Source organism: Miniopterus natalensis, chromosome X (genome assembly GCF_054644295.1).
Source record: "Miniopterus natalensis isolate mMinNat1 chromosome X, mMinNat1.hap1, whole genome shotgun sequence".
Classification (NCBI taxonomy): domain Eukaryota; kingdom Metazoa; phylum Chordata; class Mammalia; order Chiroptera; family Miniopteridae; genus Miniopterus; species Miniopterus natalensis.
The window spans coordinates 4,533,130-4,553,412 of NC_142103.1; the positions used below are offsets into that span (position 1 = coordinate 4,533,130).

Below are 20,283 nucleotides of genomic sequence, written 5' to 3' on the forward strand. Positions count from 1 at the left end.
ATATATCCTCCTTCCAAGTAGGCTGACTTTGAAGCAGTGTATATGAAGAAGCAGGTAGGAAAGACAGGTGGGACCTTGAAGCATTAAATACTCTTTACTTTAGTTGCAGCATGAATACTCTTGGCTTCCGGTCCTTTCTTTAATTTCCTCTGCTAAAGGCATTGCTGAGATAGGTATTGAACCCAGTTACAGAGGAATGGTGCATGATTTAATGTACCAATTTAATAAGATATCAGGCTTTGGAAATGCAAAAGAAATTGTATATTGTTTCAAATAGACCCCTCATTTATCAAATATAATGGTCTTGCAGAGCCTACTTTTTAAAAAAAAAAATCAAAGTTTCTACTGCTTTCATTTTCAGAGAAGAGTCATATGAGTGTGGAGTGGTGATGTTCTGAATGCACCAGTCACTGTCAACATGGCAGCATGGTTAACATGACTGGGAAACACTGCTTTGTCCACCGATGAATAGATGGACTGTGCTGAGCAGCCTGGCACGGCTTAAAACAGATGGTTGTCAGAACTATTCTGATACCAAAGGTGTAAACTCAGCCTGAGACCCAAGGATAGGAAATAATTTTCTCAGAGGAAGCCAGCCACACCTTGGCAGAATCATGCTTAAAACTCACCATCCTTGTATTAGAAGCCTATCATTCCATCATTTATAGATCTTTCATGGCATAGGATTGCTACATTAATTTGACTGGATGAATTACAAATACACATACAGAAATCACACAAATCGATTGCTTCATGACATAAAAGTCAGAGAAAAAATTGGACACATGGAAAAGAATTCAGACTAAAGACATTTACAGAATTTCTATTTAAAATGATGATGCAATGTGAAAAATTAAGTTTTCCAATTCTTGTGACTACTGTTTTCTATGATTTCAAAAAGCAGTAAAAACAAGTAGGGATTATAATTATGTAGGCTAGTTAAAATGCTAATGGTTCAAATATAGATTTGGAGAATGTATATGCTAAGCTTAAAAAAAAAAACTTATTTAGATTTTGACCTGCTGGTTCACAGGACTTTTGGTCTTCTGCAAGTCGATATCCTGTAGTACAGGAACAAAGCACCTTGTTATCTCTGCCCTTTTTACAAAACTGCTTGCACCTGCCATTCTTAATGCTGCATGTTGCATCTGAAAGAAAGCAAAATCAACAGTAATAGCATCCTTTAACATCCATTTCTAAAAAGTACATGAAACTACTGACTCATGTGTAGGTCATATATAAGCTGGGGACATTCATGGAGAAAAGCCAGGAGCCTTGAGCTAAGAGAAGAAAGATAAAATAAAATTCTTAATATATAACAGTGGCAGCAATATATTTGATTTGACATAAAACTGAAGGTTTGGATATTCTACTTTCACTAAATCATGGACTACAATTTAAATGTTTATTAAATATAATACATATTCAGAAAAGTACACAGAACTTTAGTGTGAATTTTTCACAAAGTGGATGCACCTATTTAAACACTAAGCAGATCAATACACAGGACATTATCAACATCCTAGAAACTCTCCTAATGCCTCCTTTCAAATCATTATACTCTTCCTCTTTTCCAAAATTACCATTACCCTAACTTCTAAAAATCAATGAATTTTGCCTGTTCATGAACTTTATATAAGTAGAAGCTCACAATATGCACTCTTCTGTGTCTTTCATTTAACATTTTGACTGTGAGATTCATCCCTGTTGTTTTGTATAGCAGTACTTCATTTACATGGTGTGTAGTTTCCCACTGTATAAATATTACTACTTTTATTCATCCATTTTACTGTTGATGGATATTTGAGTTGAGTTTCCAGTTTGGGGCTCTTGTTTTTGTATAAAGCAGTTATGAACATTCTTGTATATATCTTTTGGTAACATATTCATGCATATTTTCTAGATGTGTATTTATGAGTGCAATTATTGGATCATATGTTCAGGTTTAGTAGATATTGCTAAGTAGTTTTCTAAAATAATTTACACAATTTTTTATTAAAAAATTTTAATGTTGACATTATTGCAGACTTCCCCCATTCCCTACCCCCTTTGCCCACCTCCACTTCCCCTGCCTCCTCTGCCCTTGGCCTTCACCATACTATTGTCTGTGTCCATGGGATATGCATATGTTTTTTAGCTAACCCCTTCAACTCTTTATCTAGTTACCCCCATCCCTTCCTTCTGGCACCCTCCAGCCTATTCCATGTATCAGTGCTTCTGGTTCCATTTTGTTTGTCAGTTTATTTTATTTATTAAATTCCACATATTAGTGAGATCCTATGATATTTTTCTTTCTCTGACCAGCTTATTTCACTTAGCATAGTACTCTCCAGATCCATCCATGCTGTAACAAAGGGCAAGGGATCCTTCTTATTTATAGCTTCATAGTATTCCATGATGTAAATGTCCCACAGCTTTTTTATCCACTATTCTACTGATGGGCACTTGGGCTGTTTCTAGATCTTGGCTATTGTAAATAACGCTGCAATGAACATAGGGGTGCATGTATTCTTCCTGATTGGTGTTTCAGGATTCTTAGGATATATTCTCAGAAGTGGGATCATTGGGTCAAAAGGCAGCTAAATTTTTAATTTTTTGAGGACCCTCCATACTGCTTTTCACAGTGGCTGCACCAGGATGCATTCCCACCAGCAGTGCACTAGGTTCCCCTTTCTCCACACCCTCGCAGCACATGTCGTTTGTTGATTTGTTGACGGAGCCATTCTGACAAGTGTGGTTTTAATTTGCATCTCTGATGATTAGTGATGCTGAGCATTTTCTCATGTGTCTCTTGGCATCTGTATGTCCTCTTTGGAGAAGTGTCTATTCAGGTCCTTTGTCCTTTTTTTAATGGGATTGCTTGTCTTCCTGGTGTTGAGTTGTATAGGTTCTTTTTATATTTTGGAAATTAACCCCTTATCAATATATTATTAGCGAACATGTTCTCCCATACAGTGGGTTCCCTTTTCATTTTGTAGATGGTTTCTTTTGCTGTGCAGAAGCTTTTGAGCTTCATTGTAGTCCCATGTGTTTATATTTTCCTGAGTTTCCCTTGCCCTAGGAGACATATTGGCAAAAATATTGCTGCAAGAAATGTCTGAGATTTTAGTGCCTATGTTTTCTTCCAGAATTTTTTTGGTTTCTAATTGTACACATTTAAATTTCCACCAGCAGTGTATGAGAGTTCCAGTTATTGTATATATATGATGCAGATGTCATCTCCTACTTTGTGACTTGCCTTTTCACCTTACATAGTATATTTTGCTGAATAGAAGTTCATAGTTTTAATATAACCCAATTTATCAAAGGAAACTTGTAGCTAGCTGAGGTGGGTATGTACCAACACAAGAGAATGAAATAGGGTCCTTTTAGGTAGCTAAATGTCAAAGACATTATGTGTTGATAATGATAAGCATTCTAGTGGCTCACATTTTTTTTTTTTTTTACTTTCCTACACAATATCCCTTATTAATATAAAATATCTTTCTTTGTCTCATAATGCTTTTTATCTTGGATTCTGTTTTATCTGACATTAAGATTGCTTTGCCCATTTCCTTTTGTTAGGATTTACCTGAAAAATGGTATTACATCCCTTTATTTTAGCCTACTGGTGTAATTTTATTTTAGGTATCTTTTTTGTCAACAACATACAATTTGATTTTTAACTCCAGGCTGAAAATTGTCATTAACACCATTTCAAATTAATTGTGGTTCCTGATATATTTGGCTTATTTCTACCATCTTATTTCATATTTTCTAATTATTGTGCTTTCCCTTTGTTTCTCCTGTGTCATCTCAGTAACAGGAAGTAGTATGGTTCATGGCTTGCTAGCTGAGATGGCTGAGTTAAGAGAAACAGGCTCTGCTCTTGGGCCTATTTCTGTCTCTAGAGTAGCACAGGAACACAATGAATAGAAGACACTTTCTGCCTTACCTATATGCTCAACAACATTACAACTTTCAGTAGAAATGCTCACTTGTCAGTGCAGTTAGAACATGAAAAGGTTGAAAATGAGTGACTATATTAGACCCCGCCTATGCACTACCTTAGTTCCTCTCAGCTTCCCCTGTGTCTTCTCCCAGGACTTTGGTGATCAGTTCTACATAGACTTCCACTGGCCTCATGTTGAATGGCATTGGCTCATATCTGCACTGCATGTCTCTCATCTCCTACTTTGGTACTTCCCTGTTGATCCTGAGGCACAGGATGCCACATGACCTTCCCAGGTGTCCCAGCACATACAACCTGGAGATGTATTCAACCCATATGCTGAACTTTTGACCAATGGAAGACAGATGTTTATGGACAATTTTTTTCACCTCTTCCCCCCTTGTAGATGGACTATCCTGAGGCCGGTTCATAAGGCTTCTTGGAAAACAGTCCCAGGAGATCAAGCAATCAGTTGTGGAAGAAGACTCAGTTTATTATTGTTTCTCCTTTCCTCACTGCCTCACTCCCCTGTCCCTTACTCTTGCTCCCTAGGATTGCAGCCCTAATAAATAAGCTTGTGTCACAGGCTCTTTTTTTCTAGGAGGATCTAGGCTAACAGAGTGACTATGTGGTTTTGGAGTATATTATAGAGTTTTGAGTGGCAGATCTAAATTTTTGAATTATATTTTACATAGGCTAGCATAGGCTAAGATAACAATTAGCTCATGTTCTTTACTGACACTTCAGGAAATAAAGGGAGGCCAGTCACCAACCGTTGCCGGTAGACAGAGAAAACAGCCTGAGCTTTAACCTTTGCTCCCAATAATCCATTAAGTGCATGATCCAAAAAGATGTCATTTGGTCATTTTTATTTATTTTTTAAAGACCTTTCTCCTCACTCATGGTGACTGCATGGGACTAGCTATCATTTTTGTTGCTACAAACAGTACTAAAGTGTTCAGCCAAATCAAATACCACCTGTAGAATGTGTTCAGTCAATATGAGATTGTGATAAGTTAATAGAGGTAGGTGGTAGGTTCAGCCTGGTTTGGTGCAGAGCATGCATAACAGGAATGAGTAAATTCAGTGTGGCTTTCCCAGTTCTGATTCTGTACCCTTGATTAAGTCACTAACCTCTCCATGATTTTTCCCATTTGCCTTTGCTCTTCGTGGCCCTGTATGTTGTTGTTGCTCTCTAGCTTGGTTTGTGGGAAATATTGCTTTCCAATCAGCTGTCTTTTACCCTCAGATAAAAGACTCAAAATTCTGGGAATAGTTTAATGGCACAAGTATATCCAATGAAAGGTCCATAGTCCAGGATCTAAGGAGCAGTCACTACGGGACTCATTCATCCATCATTTATTGAGCACTTAGATGTCAGACACTGTGTTGGATATGGGGTCTCCCTGGTTCTGAGGCTGGTCTCAGTGCCTAAAACATGTGTTCTTCTCCCTCCATGTTGCTACAAACTCCTCTTTCTCATTCCCCTTATGTCTACCACAAAAGCTACTTTTCTGTTTTATTTTCTTCTGCCTTCTACCTGGATATATTCACTGATGTGAAAACCAAAGCTTGGACAAAAGATGTTCGGTTTAACAAATTCAGCACAGAACATGCTATTGTTCAGCTAGACTAAAGGTATTTTCTTTTCTTCACTCCACAGAAATTCATAGCAAATCAGACAGTAGTGTCTGTGATGTGTTAGCAAAATGAAAAACGAAGTGTTTTATGTGTTTGTGATTTTTTTCTTTCCATCCTATCTTTTCTTTTTTGAATTTATTTTTTTTTTTAATTTTTTAAATTTAATTTTTGTTTAAAGTATTACAGATGTCCCTTTTTTCTCCCCAATGACCCACTCCACCTGATCCCATCCCCCTCCCCAGTCCCTCTCCCCACCATTGTCCATGTCCTTGGGCTGTGCATATGTGCATATAAATTCTTTGGTTAATCTCTCCCCCTCTACCCACCTACCCTCCTCCATCCCTCTGACATTTGTCAGTCTCCCCTATGCTTCCATGTCATTGAATCTATTCTGTTCATCCATCCTACCTTACTGTAGGGAAATGCCTCTTGTATTCTTAGAAGAGAGGGAATGACCAAGTTCTTACAGACCTTGATCTATCTGAAAAGGACTCAAATGTGATGTGTAGCTAGGGACTTACTATGATCTTTATTCTAGCCAAAGGTACACAATAGCCAATTAATTGTTATTCTTCTAACTAGAAAGTGTGTCCTGAATATTTGTACCTCTCTCCCCTGAAGAGAAGCCTCATATACAAGGGAAAAGAAAATCAGAAAGACCTGAACAATGGAAATCTTCCTTTCCTTTCGAAGCTAGGATGAGTCAAGAGACTTGGGGCCCAGGTACTCCATAAACTGTGCTATCTAGGAGCTTTTGAGATTAGTCTTTACTTCAGTTTGAAGCAACAGCTTAATTGGGAGTTTGTATATTTTCGCTTTTGCTGTCCTCTAGTGTCTGAGATAAAGAGCTTTTTGAGAGAATTCCCACTTTGTTTCTGAACTAACTGAGCTGGAAGGATTTTTTCTAAACCTTGATAAGATGAGCTGGGAGAGATCAATATAATCCAGAGGCCAGATTTAGTGGCGGAGGCAGTTCAAGCAAACCAAAATGTGGGGAACCCGAGAAATGGGTTCGGTTGTAGACTTAGCACTATTTTTATGTGGTCTGTAGCCTCACACATAGAGCAAAACCTTTTAGGGAATTTATGCACTCATATTTACATTACTCAGGGCTATTATCTTCCTTTACAGTGTCTTTATTTTTACACTAAAGACACTTAGGGATATTTCATGCTAAATACTATTTTCTTTTCTTTCTTTTTAAAAAAATATATCTTTATTGATTTCAGAGAGAGGAAAGGAGAGGGAGAGAGAGAGATAGAAACATCAACAATGAGAGAGGCATTGATCGAGCCCACAACCCAGGCATGTACCCTGACTGGGAATCGAACCCTGATCGCCTGGATCCCAGGTCGATGCTCAACTGCTGAGCCACGCCTGGCTGCGCAATGCTGCTTTCAATTATACTTTACTACAATGTATTTTTCATTCTTCACTGAGACTAATTGAATTATTCATTCCTTGAGCTCCAATAGTTACATGATTTAAGCTGCATATGAGTAACTACTCCAAAGATTTCTGTAGATTTCCATAATAGCTGGATCAAGTTTATCTAGGTAAATCTGAATTTGAAATATAACCTTTCAAATGAAAGTAGCACTTCGGAGATCTTGAACCAACTAACACAATCAGAGGAATGGTAACCCAGGCCTTGGTTTGTCCCCTCACTAGGAAATCTGAGGGAATGGGAATCCAGGCCAGGTGTACCAGCTCATCCACTTGCATTCACTCTTTTCTGTCTTTTAAAATGTTTTGTCCCTGCCACCTTTTCCTTTTCTTATCTACTATTCTTTTTTTATCTTTTAAACCTCAAAGGAAGATGATTAATGGATTTCTTTTTAATACTGAAAGGAATTCTGAACATTACAGGTGACTTTTCCCCCTTTCTCAATAGAGAAGGTGCAGCTGCTGTGTTTTATTTTGTTTTATGCCTTTTTCATCTATGTGTTAGGTGGATTGCTATAACACCTTAATAGAGTCCTGCTAATTTTCTACTCTTTGCCCTTAGTCATATAGCTTGTGGTGTTAAATTCTCTCTCTAGGATTGCATCTCTATTCTTCTGGAGTTTCAGAGTAGAAAGAGAATCTGTCATTAGCACTGTGTGCTTTTCACAATCACAGTACCAGCAATCTTGCATCCAGAGGTAATAAACAAATAGTTAAAGGACTTTCAGTGTTTACGTCTCCAATTGCCAAAATCTCAGAAAAAAATTATTCTAGGTTCTGAGAGGAAAAAATGCACACTGAACCTAAATTTATTTTGTAACTCTCTCATTGTAATCAATGTATGAGCTCAGATTTTTGTCAACAAATTTAACATGTAAAGTGCTTGGTATGTGTGGAGAAGTGGCTATTACTGACTTTGCCATACTTCAATTCTGTAGTTGCTTGACTTCCACTGCCTATGTTGATAGCAATTTAGTCATGAGTTCAGTTGATGGGTTCGATTTTCTTTGCATTTTTTGGACACTGTTTAAAAGCATGGATTTTGTTCAGACACACTGAAGTTCAAGTCCTGGCTTCACCATTTACTTGCCTCTGTGATTTTGAGCTGTAGTTTTCTCATCTTCATGGAATGGGTATAATAATAATGGTACTGACTGCATATGGTTGTACTGAGGATTAATAAGTAAGTGGAACATCATTACTTATTATCTACCAAATATTATTATTGCTCTTAAAATAGTTTCTTGAACCCATTCTGGAATCTATGACTACAGATAAAATGAATGTTTATAAGCTTTGAAAGTATGTTTTATACAATGGAATATTATTCAGCCTTTAAAAAGGGGATCCTGTCATATGCAAAAACATGGATAAACCTGAAGGACATTATGCTAATGAATTAAGCCAGTCACAGAACAACAAATACTGTATGATTATATGAGATGGTTAAAATAGTAAAAAACATAGAAGCAGAGAATGGGGAAGGGAAAATGGGGAGTTGCTGTTCAATGGGGATAGTTCCTGTTATGCAAGATGAATAAGTTCTGGAGATTTTCTGTACAACATAGTGATTACGGTTAACAATATTGTGTTTTACCTTTCAAAATTTGTTAAAAGTATAGATTTCATGTTGTGTAAATTACTACAATAAAAAAATATTTTTAAGGGAAAATTATGACACATGAATATTGTATTTCCCAGTTTTGTCTGGCTTTAAAGGGAAATTTTGAACCATGAGTAATCAAAAATTAGTTACTTACCTAATTCACAGTTTTTCCCTTCAAATCCAACTTGACACCAACATTCGTAGGAATTAATGTCATCCTTGCATATGCCGCCATTTAAACATGGATTGGACTCACACTGATCTCCATCTTTGAGATAGGTTAAGACATTGAATTAGCAGATAAATTGTTTAGAATGCCTGGTCCTCCCTGCGCAGACTCATGGGGAGGGGAGCCTGAGTTTAGAGTCAGAGCAGAACTGTTGACCTGGAAGCCAGGTGCTTATTGGATGCCCCTGCCTTCCTGAATTTCTAAACACAACCCAGACAAAGGTTCTTAGGCTAACACTGTCCTAGAAAGTTACCTAGAGGAAGGCATGTACATAGTTCATGTAACTGGAAAAGGAAGAGGGAGAATGACCTTTGAGTATAAAAATGTACTGTATCAGCATATGGTGAGAAGAATGTTCAGCCCTTTCCTATAGAATGATGACAGAGTTAATTCCAAGTCAAGTCACTTCACTTTAACAATTATTATCTATATGTTGTACAAGACCTGCTCTATCACAGGTCTTGCAGTGCATGCTGAGCCAGTTCACATATGGTACTTCTGCTCAAGGAACTGGTGGCCTAGGCATGGAGCAAATGCATCTTTTTCCTTGTGTCATCATTTAACTTTTAAGTATAATATGTAGTTCTGGTTTGAAACAATAGAAAAAAATACCAGAAGCATCTGTTACTGCTTAAAGATATGTTGTCTATGTGTTAGGTCCGAAATGGTTTAGGCAAAGTGAGAAACAATTTTGAGTAAAAAGAATTAAAGAGAAAAGATTCTGAAAATGTCCCTTCTTATGTATAGATTGGATATGTTATGTTTCCTTTTTACCTTTCCTAAAGTTTCTACATTTATAGAGTTCTTAAAAGCCTTTGAAGACACTAGTGGTAAAAAAACAGGAGGAAGAAATAGGCAAGGGGGAAGGAAGGGTCAGGATGAGAAGGGAACCTTTTAGTCTTTTCTTAGAGCTCTGCCTCCATCCATACTTCTAAGGATGTTTCAGGAGAAAGGGATGAATAGGACCAGAATGTAGACTGGTATATACTTTGAGCTAATATAAATAGCCTGAAGAAAAAAATATGGGAGCTAGATCAGCAAGACAATATATGAGAAACAAAACAGTGGATGAAGATCACATAAGAATGAAAGAATGAGAAAAAAGGGGACAAATAATTTCTAATTACCAGTCAAACTTTAGAGCAAAACTCCTTGTCATCTAGCTTGGAGATCCTTACCTGCTCTAGGAAGAGCAGTAGCATGTCTGTCATGTTCTCTGTCAGTGGCATGTATCCAGGTCCCATTGACTAAGAACTAATATAGCTTCTTAGAAATAGTCCCTCTCTGGAAAGTCTGCTTGCTGTAAATTTGACAGTGTCCTCTTTGTCCCTTGATCCAGTGTGCTTTTGCACAAATACTTCAGTTTGTTCCAATTTTATAAAAACAAAATATGTTATCTCTGGTTTGTTATTATTGATGTTCAGAACTGGTCTAAGAAATGAGCTACATTTGCACTTTATAGTTTAGACCAATGGACCTGAATTATTTAGGATGTTTCACTGAAAGGGTCTGGGCTCGCGGCCAGCTACGCGACAACTCATTTGCTGAGACATATCTTTAAAATGAGTGTCATTATATCCTGCATTTAGTCCTCTTTTGGGTGCTTGTCTGTGTGTACTTTGGGCTTAGGAAAAGCCACAGACAGTAGGGGTCAAAGACAAGGGACCAGACCTTGCCAAGTGAGAGGTTCCTTTTTAAGGCTACTACATTATTGTTTAATGAATAGCTGCATTTAAATTTGAAGGCTGGGAGGGGTAATATTGATGCCAAGAGGTTGGGCTTCATGACTCCCCAGCTGGGTAAACTTTGGCATGTTTTTTAATCTCCCTAAACCTCAGTTTCCTCTTCTGCAAAATGAGGTTAATGATACTTGGTTCACAAGGTTGGTATGAGGATTAAGTGTGACAGACACTCTGTAAAGCACTTGACAGATGCTGGTTAATGTGGTTGAACGCTTTATGTGGTGAGTTGATGGCCCAGAATGGGGCAGGAGTGAGGGGCCTGTGTCCCTGATGTATGTGGCAGCCCACACAGTGAGATATAGCATAGGCTATTTTGGGGTAAATAGGAATCTCAGTTGCAAGTGAAAAGAGGCCTGGGGTTATTATATTTTTCTTGTTTGTGTTTTATTTTTCAGTAGATAAAGCAATAGTGACAGAATCATGTCCTTAATGTTTCCCACATATCTTTATGTGAGATACAGTAACCACTACCTGTCACCTAGAATGCAGGAGCCCAACTTCAAAATATGTATCTTAAGAGGCATTGACCTACCCCTGCTAGGGTGTGGGTGGCCAGGTCAGGGGGTGGGCAATGAAAGGATCATGGGAGTTTAAATACAGCCAAGAATATTTTGGGGGCAAAATTTAGGAATTGGTGTGCTTTAAAATATATCTCAAGATTTGAAAATTTAAATATAGTACAATAGTAAATAGAGAATGAGAAGACTTGTTTGGATTAACTTGGGGGGAATACCCCAGTAGAGAATTGCCATGGTAGTGTTCATTACCAAGAACAAAGAAAGGCAGATAAAACAAATGTAATGGAGGGAACCTCTTCTTCCCCCATGGTTTAAAAACAAAAGTGGAGGAATTATGAGTTAGAAGAGTATGAACAAATGCAACAGTGTCTCCAGAATAGAAACTGGAAATTAGAACTGGATCTCAAATTGGTGGAACTCAGTGAATTTCCTGCCCAGGTAAGTCAACCTGTAAAATTTATACTGCTGCAAAACCCTGCTGCTGGATTTTAAATTAACTTTAAAACTTAGTTGTCATTAAAGTTTTGATTTTTCCTTATTTTGGTAAATTCATTTAACAAATATTTACTCAGTGCTTCTTTACCAGATACTGTTTGAGGTACTAGGAAAACATCAATAAACAAAACAATTGATGCCCCTACCAATGTGAAGTTTGCCATCTAGTGAGGTGGGAAAATAATAAATAGTATAAGTAAGAACATTATATGATACCTCAGATGGTGAAAAGTGCTATGAAAAATAATAGAGTAGGATATGGTGTCTAGAGTGAAGGAGTTATGGGGGGGGGAGGTTGAACTATTAATAGATGATCAAGGTAGGCTTCATTGAGATAATGACATTTGGGCAAAGACCCAAAGAAGGTAAGGTAGCAAGCCTAGAGAAATCTAGCAGAAGAGCATTCCACACTAAAGGAAGAGCTAGATCAAAGACTCTAAAGTGGGAATATTCCTAGAGTGTGCAAGAAGCATCACAGAGACCAGGATGGCTGGAGTCCAGTGTGTGAGGTGAGAGCAGTAAGAGATGAGATGGGGGGCAGTGGGAAGGGAAGGGCAGGGCAATTGTGAAGGGCTGTATAGGCCATCATAAGGAGAAGGTCTTTTAAGCAATAAACAAGTCAATCAGCATTCTCTGATTCTCTACTGGGATTTGCAAACTCTAATTCAGTCCCCATATTCAATCATCTCTGTTTCTTCCTTCCGGCTTCCTGAGGTGAACCAATGTTCTTTTTGAAGCCCTAGGGAGGAGTAAGCTTATCTGCCAACTGATATCTCCCATGCTGGCATAAACCTGTAGTATATCACCATTCAGTCTTGGATAAAAGAATGGAACTTACTTATCTGAGCCCTTTTGACAGAGTTTAATATGTATTTACACAGAAGAAAAAATACATAATTCTCAAATGTTTCATATACAAGTTAGAGGAATAAATGAATTGCTTACCAACATATTGCTTCCAAAATTCAGTCTACAAAGAAAAAGAGGAGAAGTTAATGGTGGCATTTAAAATGTCTTGGATTTAATTCCTTCTCTTTTATAGCATTTATAATACACATATATGTATAGATATTTTAAAATTACAAAGAGAAGTTTCTCTTTTTTTACATTTATTATTCTTTGCATCTGAAGGATGTTATGTGGAAATACTTACAGTTTTTTCAGTGTTTTCAAAAACTTCTCGTGCTTCTTCAAAACTGCACTTTTCTTCTATACATTCTCTCTCAAGATTTCCTTGAACAAACTCTTCCAATTTACCTGAATTATATCTCCTTGGCCGATTCAGAATTTTGGTGGCATTTTCATGATCAAGAAAAACTGAAATTTAAAAGAACTATTCTTTAGCTTTAAGAAAAAGGAAACATCATGAAAATTAAATAAATCTCTTAAGGGAGGTTTTGTTTTTAATCCAAGTAATCCCAAAGCCAATTTATCTCTGGGACTTGGAGCCAATGTGTATGATGTTCTCATGGCACTGTATACACATGGAGATTTAGGAATTAAAATTCAATTTTACTTTTAGTCAAAAGAGCTCCTGTAGTAAAAGGTCAGATTTTCAATCATATTTGAATTTACTTTGGATGAAAAAGAAAGTTTTTAAATAAGCAGTTAACTTCACACTTTGTCATTATTTGAAAATAGCTAATTGCAGATGAGTGCAAGGTGATCCATCACCCTTGCTGGGGTGTGTTTTCAGGATGCAGTTGCCCAAATGGCTTTGCAACAAATTTCTCTTGGAAGAACAAAAGCCTATTTGTAGTCCTGATGGAAATGCAACCCCAGGTTCTCTCACTAACTTAAAAAGAAAAACCACTGCATTAATTTTTTTTTAATCTTTAGACTCACAAAACCTTCAGTTGGCATGTGTTGTAGGAATTCCAGTGATGTAAATCTTTCACTGGGATTCAGGATGTGGTTTATTTTAGCTATGACTGCCTAACCTTTAGGGATACTCCTGAGCTCTAGAGGATTGAGGTCTCTAGCCTAATTCTCTCTCTCTCTCTCTCTCTCTCTCTCTCTCTCTCTATATATATATATATATATATATATATATATACACACACACACACAGATATACAAATAGATACAGATATATTATTTATATCTATATCTATAATTAATAACAGGGACTCAAGAAGTTGCCTGGAGTAGTTTCTTTCTTCAAGAGACCATCTGATATCATCTCAACAGGACCAGGTGCTTATAAGATGAACTTTCCAGGGCATAATAGGACTGCTTTCTCATTAACTCAAAAAAAAAAAAAAAAAAAAAGGATAAGAAAAGAAACAAACTAAACTATATTCCCCTATTTTCATTGCAGCTCTTCACTTTATGGACCCTTCTAGTCCCTTGACAACCTTGCTTTTCTCTTGTTCAGCACATATTCTTGGGCTTCATTTTTCCCCTAAATTTAGCTTAGATTTCTTCTCTTCATGTGCCAACTTTCTCAATTTCCTTCACCCCTTCTTCAGTGCTGCCATACTGTCCAATCCAAAGCACTAGATCAGTGCAGCTGTCTGCTGCCTTCCTTCCCTTCTGAGGCAACTGAGAACCGTGGGAGACAATTCCCAAGCTGTAGGTGGATGCCATTGCATACTGATGCCTCCCAACCTCCACCAGGTCCTCCTCCCTGCTGGGCAATTCATTTGCTTGATTCTGGGCACATCTACAATAGCATCTATGTCTGCATCCATTTACAGCATGATATAGTGGAAAACAGAGTTTTGAAGTCAGACCAGACACAGCTGGATTTGAATCTATAACCTGCTGGCTGTGAGATTTTAGGCAAGTCACATAATCTTTGAAGCTTAACTTGGTTCAATGTAAAATGGGTATACCAGTAGTATAATAAGAATATGTGCCTCACAGTGTTGTTGACAGGATCAGTGAGATAATATGTGTAGGCTGGTATATGTCAATTATTTCTCTTCTCCCCTATTACCTCACTCCCTTCCTTCCTGGAAAATAGAACTGGATCTCAAATTGATGGCACTCAGTGAGCTGGCTGTTCAGGTTCATTTCTGCTCATGCAGATGATCTTAAATAAATCAACCTGTGAAACTTACAGTCTCAAAATTTCCTTAGCTCCCTTTGGCTCTTTAATACTCTTTTCTGTAGCCCTTTCCCTTCTTTACTGTCATCCATATAATGAAATGACTTGTCAGGATCATCCATGACCTCCTAAAGGATAATTTTGAGTTTATGTATTTCCTGACTTCTCTGAAACATTTCTAGTTGTTGATCTCTCCTTTTTCAGGACACTCTTTCCATGAAATCACTCTATTCTGGTTCTCCTCTTTGCTCTAACTCTTGTTATTCATCCACCACTTGAATCAGTTAATTCCCCTTCTTCTGCCTGCCCCTTAAATCTTCAGAGTTCTACCAGGCTCCAGCTTAAGCCTTTTCCCTCTTCCCTCCATCCATCCTTGTCAAGGCCAGGACTGGGGTGAGGTAAACAAGGCATTTAGTGCACAAAATTGAAGGAGGCACTGTCTTTCAGTGTGTGCAAGTACACTTATGCCCAACTTGCCTTGCTTTCCTCAGCCTAATCCAGCTCTGACTCTTCAACACAATTTGCTGAACAGTCACTACTGCCAGGCACTATACTAGGTGCCACAATATCCATGCTCACTCCTTGAATCCTCATAAGCATGGCTGTAGCTACTATTATTTGACAGTGTGTTCCAGATATTCATCCCTAGTCATATACATCTTCTGAATTCCAGATCATCTTTCCAGCTCCCTAACTGTACATTGCAATGCAACGAAAGAGAGCTGATGTTTATTTAATGCTTCTGATGTGCTGGGCACTGTGCTCAGTGCTTTGCATCCATTATTTCATTTCATCTTCACAGCAGTCCCAAGAGAGAGTTACTGTCATCTCATTTTCATGATGGAGAAAAATAGGTTCACAGAGGTTAACTAATTTGCCCCAAGCAACACACCAAAGTTCAGAGCCAAGATTTCGACTTTGGCAGTCACATGCACAGTCCATGCTCTTAGGCACTAGACTGTGTCTAGTAATCACATAAAATGCTCAAGACATACTCTGTACACTTTCTCTAAACCTGTTTTCCTATACCCAGATAGTTACGCCATATCATTTCTACTTCCTTAATGTTACTTGAATTCCTATCCCTCCTCTGTCTATACTGCTAATGTCTAGGTTCAGGCTTTCCTACCTTCCCTGGATGATTGCAGTAGCCTCAAGACTGGTCTCTCCTAGTCTTGCTTCCCCTTCCTCATACAGTTGATTAGAATATTGCCAGCCTGAGCATCCAAAATCAGCCATCAGTGGTATTTGTACTTCCAGTGATTCCACATTGGTTTCTATTGTCCAAACTTCTTAATTTAGGTCTTTCATTATCTGATGACCTGGCCCTGACTAACTATCCTGAGTATTGTCATATTCAACATTCAAAACAAACTGAGTTATTGAAAGTCCTCACATTCTTTGTGGACCTCGATCTTTGCACATGAGTGATCCTCTCTGCATAGAATGCCCTAGATCAGACATTTAAGAAGAGTTAATCTACTCATGTTTAAAGACCCAGATCATTTTTATTGTCTCTCTGTCAGGTATTTCACTAGTTAATGTATTTCCATGCTCCCTTAGCACCTGGTATACATTTTAGCACATTATATTGAAATCTCTCTCTTGACCTCATGGTGCTTTAGGCCAAAGAGGCAAGTCTGGTTTATCCCCACATCCCTAGTACCTTGCCATCACCTGGCACCATTATAGTCATTCAGTTTTGTAAGTATATGAATTGAAGTTGCATTTCATTCATTCATTTCATTCACTCATTCTGAATGAAAGACAGTTTTGGTCCATGCACTTTACAAAACTGAATTAGTTTCACAGAACAGTTTTGATTTCAACATCCAAATTGGTGCAATAAAATCTAAGGGCAGCAGCCATAAAATTGCAACAGCTCAGTAAATCATTCATCGAAACTGCTTTTAGAAGCCAATGACAATTTAACAGCAGCAGAGTGCTGCATCAATACTGTCCACCTTAGGAAAATTCCCCTGGCTCTCTCGTCAAGGGCCTATTATCTTTGACTCCAATGACTCCAGAATCACACTGCCTTTCTCCTCAGTATTGTTTGAGGATCATATATCTAACCTTTTTTTCGGGTTTATCTCTTTTAGACATTATTTCCCAAGCTCTGAAATGTCAATTCCTCTTTTTTCTTCATAGCTGTCCTTTTTTCCAACATCTGAGGTCTTCAAGTGGTCAGCAGCCCTCTTAGAACCTCCATCATCTCAGCACTTATCCTGAAGGAAGGGCTTGGATCCTTTGTCCTGCTGATCTCACACTGAGGAGATATTTGTAAAGACTTAGTTTTATGTCCTGCTTTACGAGTTTTCCAGCTAAATGTCTTTATTCCTGGACTCTACCCACTTTGCTAGTTTGATTTAACCTTTGCATTCTTGAATCATCATTTCTGCATTTCAGTCTGACATCATGTCTGGAGTGGGAACCATGGGGCCAGTCTGCTTTCTGGGGATGCTTAGGGTTGGCACCCCTGATCCTGGCACTGTCAGCTACTAGATTTGATTATAGTAGGTTGACAAGTAAGTGTGATTAATGCTTCCTGTGAGAACATGCTATTTGTCTAAATGAGGTAATTTCTTTCCTGTGTGCTTTCCTTTGGGGACAGTGCATAAAGTCACTAAGGCTGTGAAAAAACCAAGTGACCCACATAGCATTAACCAATTTCTACTCTTTATGTCAGTTCTTAGACTCGCTTTCCTCTCTTAAGAGCTCGAGTATTGAGTTTCCCCATGTATTAACTCTGAGATGTTTAAAATCAGAGATAAAATAATTTCTTCCTGATCCATGAAAAATGTTAGTGATAAGTAACAACTTACAAATAAAAAGTTTGTCTGTTTCAACTAAAACTTAAAATTGAAGGTATATAATTTCTTTTTTTTTTTTAAATTAAAGGCATTATAGTTATAAATTTTTGAAATACATCATATATCATTGTTTTGTTTTGTTAATCTTCACCTGAGGATATTTTTTTCAGTGATTTTCAGAGAGTGTGGGAGGGAGGGAGGGAGGAGGAGAGAGAGAGAGAGAGAGAAAGACTGACTGGGGCAGGGGATCAAACCTGAAACCCAGGCACATGCTCTTGATTGGGAATTGAACCCATGACCCTTTCTGTGCACTGGCTGATGCTCTAACCACTGGGCACACCAGGGCCAAATACATCATATATCTTAAAATCAAACTTTTTATGCAGATAAAACCATTGTTTTTAGCTTTAATGATTCCCATTTTGATTTCAAAGTGGTTAGTAAAAGTAACCAAATGACAGTTAATTTTTTCTCCATAATTTGCTATTTTCTTGTTAAAGCATTTTCCCCCTTTTAATTTTTTAACCAAGAAGATGACTATTTTCTAAGAGAAATTGCATTGTCAAAGCATAAATCCAACAGTGTCCATTAAAAAATGTACCATAATGGGGAGAAAAAGGGACATCTGTAGTATTTTGAATAAAAATTTAAAAAATAGAATAAAATTTAAGAAAACAAAATAAAAAATAAAAATAAAAAAACCCCAACCAACCAAACAAAAAAAATGTACCATAAGAATTGTAAATCTAGTTTTAAAAATTAAGGAGACGCAGATACCAGAGAAGCAGTACTTGCCGACACACATGCTGACTACTAGAATCTTAAACGTTGCTGTCAAATCCTGTATTCATTATTTAGTGAAGAAGACAGCACCAGACATTTCTATATCCAAAAGACAAGCATACTCAATATATCTTTTAAAAGGAAACAAACCTGTACATTCAGCACTGAGTAGATATCCTAAAAGACAGATGGTGAGGAGGCCTGGTGATTCTGCCATGATCATGTTCAGGCACTGCATAACCTTTGCTAGTAGATTGTGCAAGTAGCAAGGTTGACCAATTGTTCCAAAGTACAAGCTGAACTGTATTTACTTCTGGGAAACAATGTCCATTTCCCTTAGTGCATCTTTGGGCTATTTGCGATGGCTTCTTGGGTTAAGTGAAGAGAATAAGCAGGAGCCACCGTTAAATTTCACCTCTCATCCCATGGACTTTTGCCCCTGTGCCTGATTTGAGGCTGAAGCAGGAAGTGACACATCATTAAAATAAGGGGAGGTATAATGGCTACAGTTGCTGTGCAGCAAAATTCATCAGTACAAAGGCATTTGGTCACCCTCCTTAAAACACCCCTAATGCTTACATACCTTGTGTCACCTGGTGGATCTGTTATGTTCCTTCTCACAATGAGGAGTTTATAAACTTCGTTGTGCCGTGTACCCATATAGTGAATCATGTGGACCCTGTCTCAGAACACATGTATGTATGTGAATGTATGTGTATGCAAACATACTTATATATATAAAATAAATGAATATTGTATAGTGGTTAATATATTATGCCACTTCACATATAATATAAAAGACCCATAACATTATACCAACATTTACCTACTGTTCTTTGTGCTGTTGTTGTGATACATTTTATTTATACATGTTTTATTCCTATTTAACATTATTATTTCTTCTGATTTAAGTAATCTGTAATTTTACAAAGAAATTTAAAAATGAGTATTTTATATTTAGCCACATATTTGCTGTTATGATATTCTTCATTTCTTTGTGTAGATCCAAGTTCAGTCTGTTATAATTTTTCATCACTCTGAAGAATTTTCTTTAATAATTTTGATAGTCTAGGCCTTCGTATGAAATTTCCCAGCTTTCGTTTATTTGAAAATGTCTCCATTTTACCATTGTTTTAAAAAAGTTATTTGGCTATGTATACAGGTTGATTTTTTTTCTTTCAGCACATTAAAGATGTCATCCTATTGCCTTTTGGCATGCATTGTGATGAGAAGGCAGTAAGTTTTCTTAACATTAATTTTTAGTGCCTGGCTGGGCATGGCTCAGCGGTTGAGTATCAGCCTGGGATCCAGGCAATCGGTCTTTGATTCCCTGTCGGGGCACATGCCCGGGTTGCGGGCTCTATCCCCATTCAGGGGCCTACAGGAGGCAGCCAATCAATGACTCTCTCATCATTGACGTTTCTCTCTCTCTCTCTCTCTCTCTCTCTCTCTCTCTCTCTCTCTCTCTCTCTCTCTCCTTTCCTCTCTGAAATCAATAAAGATATATTTTTAAAAAAAACAACCCATCAATTTTTAGCAATTTCAATATAATGAGCCAAGATATTCTTGGGGTTCTTTGAGATTCTTGAATCTGTGGTTTGATATTTTTATTAAAATTAGAAAAATATTGGGAACTTATCTTTCAAAAATTTGTTTTGAAATAATTGTAGAGTGTTAGGAAATTGTAAAAATAGTGCACAGAAAACCCATATACCTTTCTCCCAGTTATTTCCAATGTTTACATCTTCTATTAATATAGTATAATATCAAAACCAGGTAATGGGCATTGGTATAATGTATATGTATAATGCGAAGTGATTTTATCATGTATAGATTTATGTAACCACCATTAAAATCAATATACAGAACAATTTTTTCACCACAAAGATTTTCCTTGTCCTACTATTTTATAATCACACCCCACTTCTACCTTCTAATTATTCCTTACCCCTGGCACTGCTAATCAGTTTTCAGTTTCTATAATGAGAATGTTGTAAATATGGAATCATAGAGTATGTGGCCTTTTG

At 37.4% G+C, this 20,283-nt stretch overlaps 1 protein-coding gene across 2 annotated transcripts in view; it reads right to left on the reverse strand.

Moving 5' to 3' along the window:
* F9 (coagulation factor IX) overlaps positions 1-18,494 on the reverse strand; it is a 32,348-nt gene extending 13,854 nt beyond the window's left edge. Inside the window, exons 1-5 of one of the 2 annotated variants that reach the window (XM_016207227.2) lie at positions 18,407-18,494; positions 12,762-12,925; positions 12,554-12,578; positions 8,779-8,892; positions 1,020-1,148 (exon numbers count right to left, since the gene is read on the reverse strand). In XM_016207227.2, the coding sequence (XP_016062713.1) occupies positions 1,020-1,148; positions 8,779-8,892; positions 12,554-12,578; positions 12,762-12,925; positions 18,407-18,494 (520 nt within the window). The remainder of the gene's footprint in view (positions 1-1,019; positions 1,149-8,778; positions 8,893-12,553; positions 12,579-12,761; positions 12,926-18,406) is intronic. The other variant, XM_016207228.2, reaches the window with a different exon arrangement.
* Positions 18,495-20,283: the final 1,789 nt, after the last annotated feature.